Here is a 9,498-nt window from a genome sequence, read left to right as displayed (position 1 = left end):
GCGGCCTCTGGAGCCCAGCCCCCCAGTTATTAACGACAGTTCACTGGCGACATGTCAGCCTCCAGCAGATGCAGCTGGCCACATGTCTGCGTGTCACTGATTGGTCGCAGATTAGAAAATATGTAGACATTACCATTTATCTATTCGCTTTTTCATAACCACTGTAGACTATGTCCACAGATGAAAGCTGGGATGTTGATGTTGCATCGATTTTTGTAAAAGTAAACTACACTAACAAAAAGTAGAAAAAAAATTTAGCCCACTTTGAAAGTGCACATATTCTGTTGTTGCGAGGTAACCTGTGGTTTGGACTATTTACCCAATAAACATATTTGACAGTGGGGCTTTTCTGGCTGCAGAATCTGGTTTAACAGATTTGTACCTTTTATGAAAAAATAATCACATTTACACCCATCTCTTGCACAATGTGTGAAATGATGACAATGACAGTGTAATAGAAGGTACAAAATCAGTTTTAAATTGGTTTATTATAACCGCATGATAGTCATCAGTGTTTCTGACACATGCTCCCAGTTAAAAAGTATTCAAAGATTTTAAAAGTATATTTTGACAGGTTAGTTTGTATTGGTGATAAGAACACAAGATAAGAACCAATAAGCCCTTGAGGCCACACAGAAAGCAGTAATAGCAGCTTCCAGAAACCGCATTCTCTTCAGTGGCACTTTCAAACAAAACTTACATATTTTATTAGTCTATTGGCCACACCTTTCACTATCTGAAAAATACACATTGGCATTCATATTGTCGAGTTATTCTAACAGTTTTACAGCATTACAACAAACACAAATGCACTTTCTACTTATTGCTTTCTCGAAAAACAAATAAATTTTTGATAGAAGCACACTTCAAATAAAGAGGCAATTGTTGCTATTAAGTGTCTGCTATAGCAAACAGGTGTGTCCATCTTTTGGCCTCAATCATTCATGATCAAATAATTTACAATAACATTAAAGATTCTGGTAGTCATAGGTGGAGGGAAGCAGACTGAGTAAGTGGATTTTACAAAAAAAATCAAACACGAGTTGCCTCACAGGACTGCACAAACATTAAAACAAAGAAAACAAAACAACCACAAAATAAACAAGTCACAATTTAAAGTTCAGGCAAAAAAAGACGACGCTACTACAGCTACTGCACAGAGCAAAAGTGCTAGCTTCACCTACTTTAATAGCAATCATTAGAGATTACATAGCCATGTACATTCCAAATTGCGGGATTTGTAATTATTCAATAAAAATAAATTATATCATCATGAAGTATTTCACTATAAGGGAAGGTGGAAAAAGTATATAACATGCATATTAATGATTGAAAATACAAAATATTTCAGCCGTGATGCAGGCACTTGCTGAAGAATGTATATGTGTATTTTGCATGATTTAGTGCAACATCACAAACTTGTAGAAAAAAAAAGTGTTTCGTTTCCTTCTATAAAACATGCGGACGGCCATGGAAAGATATGTTGCAACTAAATCAATCCTTCAAATACACACAGATGCATCAGACACAAATATCTACACTCTAGGCCCTGAGTTTGTCGAAGTCTTTCAAACGACATGACTTCACATTCCTCCACAGCAATATTACGTTTTAACATCTGATAGCTGAGACCGGCCCGTACTAAAAAGTGTTCTCTTTCAACATGTGACCTCGTTTTGTGGTGGACTCATGTCCTCACTGAAGTGCGGATGAGAGGAACACCTGAGGAGGTCTCGGTAGTGGACGGTGAGTAGGTGGTTGGAGAAACAGAGGTCTGGCCTGTGAGAACGAGAAAAGTTCAAGTTAAATAACCACGCATTTAGGTCAGTATCTCTTCATCATTAGCTGTCAGTGGGTGATATACTATATAACATACCATACCGTTTCACATCATAACATACTATAAGGCTAAAATTAAGCAAGAGGAAGATCAACTTATGTATTTTTTCATGGATATTGAAGTGTGTTTACGTTTGTGGAAGCCATTTCCTTTTTAACTTCAGCTTTTTCACAGAAGGTGCTACGTTTTCCTTCAGAATTTATTGGAAATTAATTTAAACTATTCTTTGTTCTTCTACCTAAGAAATGTTCCGTGTGGCTGCAATACAACCCCAAAGGATGATGGACCCACCCCCATGCTTAACAGTTGGACCAATGTTTATTTCATGAAATTCTGTGCTGCTTCTTCTCCAAACGGACCTTTGCTCTTTCTGGCCACAATGTTCCACAGTGGGATGCAAAAGTTTAGACATAACATCTAGACAAGCCTCATGCATTTTGGAAATTAAAAAAGACACTTTTTGAAAATATATATTTCAGGTGCAATTTTATGAATTCCTTTAAAGGGGCTAGATGCAAGTTAGTCATATTTTGCTAACTACTGAGGCTATGAGACTCAGGTCTCATGCGTAACAGCAGCTTCTGTATTAAGCTCGTGCATGACGGCATTTCAGACCCAAATTAACCTTTTTGAGTGACAGTGCAGGATTTTAGAGGCAGTTGTGGTGAACAGGTCTGAGCTCATTCTACACATTAGGACATGGCTGGAACATTTAGGGGGATGAAAATACTTAGTTTTAACATTTTTAAACTCTGTATAGTCCCTTTAAGGTAAATACTATCATTCATTGAAAGAAAAGGGCATTTTCAGTTGACACAGTTGCTAAAATTTCTCATTTGGACAACTCATTACTTGACTACTTGGTAGAAAGTCTTTATAAACAAGCCTTTAAACACTTGATAAAAACTGCTATCCCACCACTACAGTCATGTCCAAAAAAGATCAATTTAAAAATGGCCTGTTTGAAATACAATAGGCTCCTCCACCACTGAAGGACTTAATCAAAAATGTAAAGATAATTCACAGAGGACCACGTGAGCCACCACCAGAGGGCCTTGAAAATGCACCACTTTCAGTCAGACGGTCCTGTCTGTCCAAGGTGGGAACCTCTGGAATAGTCTTCCCCCCACCACTGAGAGAATGCCCTACATATAGTTCATTTAAAGCCCACTTAAAAAAATGTCTATGTGCAAACCATAGTTGCACACATTAGATGGTATGTTGTATCTTATTGTAAATGTCTTAATGCTGTAATGTGTACATAATATAATAATAATATAAGTGAACATAGAAGAGTGCTTGTGAAGGTGAATGAATTTGTTAGTGTAATTCGACTATTGTATATAGGCCTTTTATTGATAATGATGTAGATTGATGTACATTTTATTCTGCAATGTCATGTGTGACCCTCGCCTGTGGGACTATGAATGGAAATTAGTTTTTAGTGTGAAATTAAAGTGTATGTGCATATATTTCATGTTTGTTCATTAACATGCTCTGTCCCAATGAAATAAATAAATAAATCCGAACTATGAATGAAATTTTTTACAAAAGCGTGTTTGCACTAAGACATGTATCATATATACTGTACCAATTTATGTATATGAGAAACTGCAGTGTTGAGGTAAATAGTCTCCCGTTGACACTAAACAACATGTCAATTATAAAGGGTGACTATGGGTCGTTGGACAATCACTGCAAACAGTCCAACCGGTGTGATGACCACAAACATTAAGAGCATTTAGATCAAGGAAGCTGAAAGCAAGTGCAGAAGTGCAGAAGTGCAGAAGTGCAGAAGTCGCTGTGTTGTGGGGTTGACCTTGTGAAGCTTAAAAGGTTGTTCTGAACGATGCATGTGTCTAGAACAGCAGTCTCCAACCTATTTCCTCCACGAGCAACTTTTACAAAATAAAAATAAAAATCTTACCTCCATTGTTTCTCCACATCTGTCTGGCGTAATCATCAGAGGAGGTCAGTTCAGATATTTGGATGTTCGGGTTGGATTTGTAGTCATCTTCAAGACAGATACAGAGAGATTCACAACACTGACTAAACAAAAAAAAGTATGGTGTAAAAAAAATAAAAACATAAATAAATATATATATATATATATATATATATATATATTTTTTTTAATTTTATTTTATTTAAGAGTAATCATATATGACAGATGTAGAGGGCTGCACAATTAATTGCAAAGAATTGCAAACAAATCAAAATTTCAATTTGAATGGATGCAACGGAGCATTTGCAAAAACCTTGCTCCAAAACGGTCATTGTCCAATCATATCTCAGCAACCGGTGCAACCAGACATTCCCCGGATATCCTCCCATAAAGACGAAACTAATTTACGGTAGCATTTTCCTATTTCCTAAAGCACACTGCCCCAATAGTTGGAAAGTCCCCTACAATGCATAATTAAATGTATTCCTCCTCTGCACATTGCAACCCATTTTACCTCCAGCTGGATATCGTGCTGCCTGGTATTGCACCATATGATGTGTGATAAACACTTCTTGACGGAGCTAGCATACATTGGCTAAGGGGGCGAGGCATTTGCAAAAGGTCCATTAGCAGAACAATATTATTTGCATCAAAAAATATCCTGCGACTCTTATCATAAGAGTTGTAATATGTTTAAAAGCGGATAATCCAGTAGTTTGGATTTGTTTTTTTGTTTTTTTCTTATATTAGTTTAGCTCCTGTAAACTGATTTTTTAAACATATATCACTAATATAATCTCAATGAATAAATGCAATTATTGCTTTATTTTTCTAAAACTATACTGGACTAAAAGACAAACATCTATCTGAACCTACTGTTGTTGCAGAATGAAGACGAGGTGCTCTCTCTCATGGTCTCGTGGCCGCTGTCAGACAGAGTCCTCTCCCTCTTGGAGGTGTGGGGCTTCTTCTTGCTCTTGCGAGTGCTGATGCGGATGATGCCGCGCACTAAGCGGCACTCGGCCTCCTGCTCGTCCATCTGGTGCTCCTCTGCCAGAGAGTTGATGAGATGGTGGATGTCTTTGGTCTTCCTCAAAAACACAGAGTCCGTGGTGCAGCGGGCCAACTCCTCAATCTGATACTCCGAGTACAGCAGCAGCAGCTTCTTCGCGATGAGGGAGTCCACGTTCTCCACGTCCTCCACATCCTCCTCCCAGTCGTCAAACGCCATGGACTGATGCAGGGACGAGCGGCTGAAGTGTGTGACCGCTCCGGTGGACGACAGGCGGGAGAAGGCCCTGGGCTCGTCAGAATACTCGACAGGCTCCTCCACTTTGACCCCGCCGATGTGCACGTCATTCAGCCACTCTTTACCTTCTTCCTTCTCTTTCGACCTGTCGTTTTGGAGACTGATTTCCTCTGGCTCATCCGGGGAGCTCTCATTTGGTGCCAGGCAGGGGGCAAGCTTGGAGCCCTGGCAAAATCGGTACAGGCCGCACGTCAGCACCGTACAGAAGACACTGCGGCAGCGTTTGGGGGAGGCGCACGGGTTACAGCTCGGAGACGCAGCGGAGGGATCGGCAGAACCGGGGATGAAGCCGATGGTCTCGCACTTGTTGCCGTTAGCGTCCCTGGGGTCGGCCTTGAGACGAGCGGACTTTGGTTCTTGGGTGTAAGGCAAAGTTTCGACTGGGTCCACACAGCGCTCTTCGTAGGACGACCTCTGGCTGCTGCTGCGGCTGGGACCATGTCTGGAGACGTACCTCACCCCACCGGCACTGCCCACCGACATGACTCTGCACGCAACAGAACAAACCACAGATGTAAATTGGTGCATAAATGTTCATATTCTGATCTCACATTATTGCATTATTGTAAAGTATCACTTATTATTTTTGTCAGAAGGTTTTTTGTTTTGTTTTAAAAAGAAAAGAAGCAATGGAGGATGTTGTCCTTATTGCATGTGTATTATGTGTGTATCAGTTAGCACACCCTTATTTGCTGCGTTGCCTGTATGCCTACACTGTTACATTTTAACAACACCATAAATGACTAGCTACCACCTGAGGGCACCTCTCTTCAAAACATAGGCCTGTGCTAAACTGCTATAAAAAAGCAGCCCAGCTGGTTCCCCCATATCCGTATCAAAGGCCTGCACGGATATCCTAAAACAAATCAAACAGGTGTGCTGCATCCAAGCACAGAAATGTAGAAAAGGTATGATTTTAATTGTGATTTGAGGTGTGGCATTGCTGAAGTGTTAAAATGTTAAAACCCGAAGCAAAGCAACTCTCCAGCTCGTATCCAAATGACAGTCAAATGGTTTATGTCCTGTTCCTCTTCGGCGGCGTCATGGCAGGTCAGGGGCTGTTTACAGTAAGCTGTTTGCTCTTCTACCGTCTTATTGTTGACAAAAGATAAAAGGATTAGAGCCCAGAGTACACTACGTTTAAATCATTGGCAATAATACTCAAGAAATATGAAACCGCATAAAATAAAAGCTGATCTCGAGTTATTTTCACTTTTGTGGTGACATGTCACTGTTAGTCTTTTCCTCCATTAGAGGTCTGCATACTTAACCAAACATGACTCACCGTCGAACAGCTGGCCCACTCCGCGGACTCACCGCTCTTCAGCCTGATACATAAGCGTGGAGCTATTTTAATCCAAGACTCCCCCGACTTTGTGGGGGAGTCTCGCTGCAAAACGCCACTTTGACCAAAGTTTTTGACCTAAATCTGCTCGCTACCTGAGCGTCAAGGTGGAGACAGCGCACCAGGTAGTGGCACAAAGAGGACGCACTTCCGCCGTAACGCGCAAGCACGCTTTTCAAAATAAAATGACACGCTCGCTGCGATGCCGAGTTCGTCACAAAAATGATCAAACCTTCAGAAATGATTAAGAATAGGCTAATTGTTTGATTATTTTGAAAGACCTCAATGCAAACTGCGAAACTTTTAACAATGGTATAAACGTTGCATTGGAACATTTATATTGTATTGTGTTCATAAATTAGGCGCGCTTCCGGTTTTTAATTAATTTGTTTTACTTAACAGGTTTTATGAGATGGCTATTTTTTTTTAATATATTTTAGCCATTTCTTTCAATTATTTATATTTCAGTGTTTACTTCTTCCAAGTATTTAGTGAGTGTCTTCTCTTTTCTGGAAAAGAGTATTTCATTCGTGTGGCCCTTAATTTTGCACCCTTTCAAGACCCTAATGTAAAAAAATGTACACTCCAAAAAGAGCCTTAAAATAACCATATATTCATATTTTTTTCTACTTCTTTTTACAAAAATCTTCAGTGGCTTTTGGGTCATTTTGTTGACCGAAGGCCCCACAAGGGTCATAAGCAGTTTATGTTCCTCACACTTCAATGCAATTTTGTCAGACTTTTTTGTTGTTGTGGTGGTATAGGGAAATAGTGTGGGACACGAGTGTAGTCTCCTCTGTTTATCCTGTACTGGAGACATTTTGTTTTGAGTTTAAAGAGAAAAGGAGTGAGCCAGGCTACAACTCTAATGTACTGCTCTTCATGGTGCAGAGACAGTACTGTAAGTGACCCTGATCTGTGCTTTGTTTTCCAGTGCAGAATCAGAAACTGGGCCCACACAATCAAAGAATCAAAAGAAACAAACATGCTTTAGGTTTTGTTTTAACTTTATTAAGCCTGTGGTGAGTGGTTATTAAGCAGCTGTCATAAAAATCGTACTATCCCCTGATGAGCTATTGTCAAAGACAGGGCTGAGAGAGAAAATAAAGCAGGTTATTTTGCAAATTGAATGGCATGTCAGTGTAAACAATAGTTACAATAGAACCCTATGTGTAAGCTCTCAGTAATCAAGGTTGCTCTCTACTTACAAATGTTTTTGAAAACTGGACAAGCTTATTTTAGAGTTTTAGAACAGTCACCTCTTGTCACTTTTGTCTCTCTTTTTTGTTCTAGTCTTGATCACGATAAAATCTGCACTGCCATAAAAAAAAATCAACTAATATGTAACGAAGAGGCCAACGAAGGCACAGCTAAATGATTGATCAGCAGTACTTCCGGGATAGAGCTAAGGTTTGTGTGCCAGAGAATACAGATAATTAAAACTTGAGGATCGGATAAAGTAAAATGATTTTCGCAAAATATAGGCTTTAATGTCTTATCAAAGCCTCCAGTCAAAAGGTGGACTGGAGGCTGGATAAAAAAGATTTTGTTATAATAAAACACATGTGTGCACTTCATCTACTAAATTCAAGTATTGGTTTGTTTATAGTATCGGTTGTATAAAGCTTTGCATAAGAATGTGCTTACCTTGGGGATGTGGAGGGAAGCAGCGAGTTTGGAAGGGCGTTGGTTTATATTCCAGGATGTGCATGGAGAGATGACACATTGGCTTTTTTTCAGTGGTGCTTTGAAGAATACAGTTTACAACATATAAATGTATGAAGGTTAACAATGTAAAAAGTACAATGATATTGTTCAAAGGACAAACCTAGTTTTGCTAGCAGGCAATTACTATCACCTCAAAGGAGCCAGCGTAGACAAGGTGGAAAACATGAACCAAGTCATCGTGGTTGATGAGGTTCTCCCCAGGCACACAGGGAGAGGATTTTAAATGTAGGGAGACAGCTCACGAAGGTTTATATCTGCATGTAAATCATAAGGGATGTCCTGAAGGAGCAAAGGATGTTGGAGAAATTTCACTGTTAACAGTTTGCACGTTGGTCATGAAATAAAAAAATCTTACATCTCAATTACAGAATGGTTGACATCTGGTCTGGGCAGTCTCCAGCATGCGATGTTTCAGCTCAGTAGGAATACTGTACACTCAAATAAAATAGTTCAGCTCATTCATGCGAGTGTGATAGACAGAGAGCGACGTGCATACAAGCGATGGATGATTACCAAAGATCAGGGCATGCATCAGGGCTGCACTGGAGGCATGATGCATAGATTTAGTATGAAACACACTAAGCTGTGGACTCTCAGAAACTGTGTTTAAGAAGACATTCAAGATTTACATCTAAGATTTACGTTAACTATGAACATCAAGTGAAATGCAGTTAGACATCTTATATTATGAATGTTTGGAGATAATAACAATGCACTAGTCATATATAGCACTTTTCCAGACTCTCAAAGTCGCTTTACAATTTCAAGCATTATTCATTCACACCTACTCAGTGAGCTACATTATGTAGCCACAGCTGCCCTGGGTAATGATCCATCCCACCACCACCAACTCACTCACTCATTCACCCAGGCTTCCTGATGTTCCCCGGTATGCCAAGTACCAACCAGTAGCCTACAGCTTCTGAGATCTGACGGGATCGGGCAGAGCCAAGGCGGTATGGCCAATGGAGATGTGCTAGAATCATCCTAGAAAATAATAATAATACATTACAAAGATAAGTGGTAACTCTGACAAGTCCATTTTTAGAATTATATATCAACACTACCTGCTAAGGTAAAAAACAATGTGCTCTGGTTGCCATGGTTACGGTCCTTATTTCCCGTTATTTAAAATAATAATTGACTCGTGCTCAGACTGTAGTCCAGTGTTTCCACGGATCATGCATTTTACTGATGCAGACCTTGTGTAAAAGACAATGTTTCGGTGTGTTTTTACTGCCTCATCTACCCCTTTTTCGTTCAGTCTTACCAAAATACATTTATTGTGAAAGGACGGTGGAAATGCTTCGTTTCCTTAGCATCGGGATGCT

At 39.8% G+C, this 9,498-nt stretch overlaps 1 protein-coding gene across 1 annotated transcript; it reads right to left on the bottom strand.

Moving 5' to 3' along the window:
- Positions 1-1,366: 1,366 nt before the first annotated feature.
- On the bottom strand, positions 1,367-6,558 carry kdf1b (keratinocyte differentiation factor 1b). Its single transcript, XM_079571310.1, has 4 exons — positions 6,380-6,558; positions 4,662-5,581; positions 3,768-3,854; positions 1,367-1,779 (listed from the first exon to the last, which is right to left on the bottom strand). Exons 2-4 carry the CDS (start codon positions 5,575-5,577, stop codon positions 1,688-1,690), a joined length of 1,095 nt encoding a protein of 364 aa, XP_079427436.1. The 5' UTR covers positions 5,578-5,581; positions 6,380-6,558; the 3' UTR covers positions 1,367-1,687.
- Between the last annotated feature and the right edge of the window lie 2,940 nt (positions 6,559-9,498).

Source organism: Gobius niger, assembly GCF_951799975.1.
Source record: "Gobius niger genome assembly, chromosome: 14".
NCBI lineage: Eukaryota > Metazoa > Chordata > Actinopteri > Gobiiformes > Gobiidae > Gobius > Gobius niger.
Note: the sequence above shows the minus strand (reverse complement) of the source record. Positions and strands in the feature narration are given on the sequence as shown.

Coding starts and splice junctions, on each gene's coding strand:
- kdf1b (XM_079571310.1), bottom strand. CDS start 5,577: ATGTCGGTGGGCAGTGCCGGTGGGGTGAGGTACGTCTCCAGACATGGT. Junction 3,855..4,661: donor GTCTTCATTCTGCAACAACA/GTAGGTTCAGAT, acceptor TCTGTCTTGAAG/ATGACTACAAATCCAACCCG. Junction 1,780..3,767: donor GATGTGGAGAAACAATGGAG/GTAAGATTTTTA, acceptor TCGTTCTCACAG/GCCAGACCTCTGTTTCTCCA.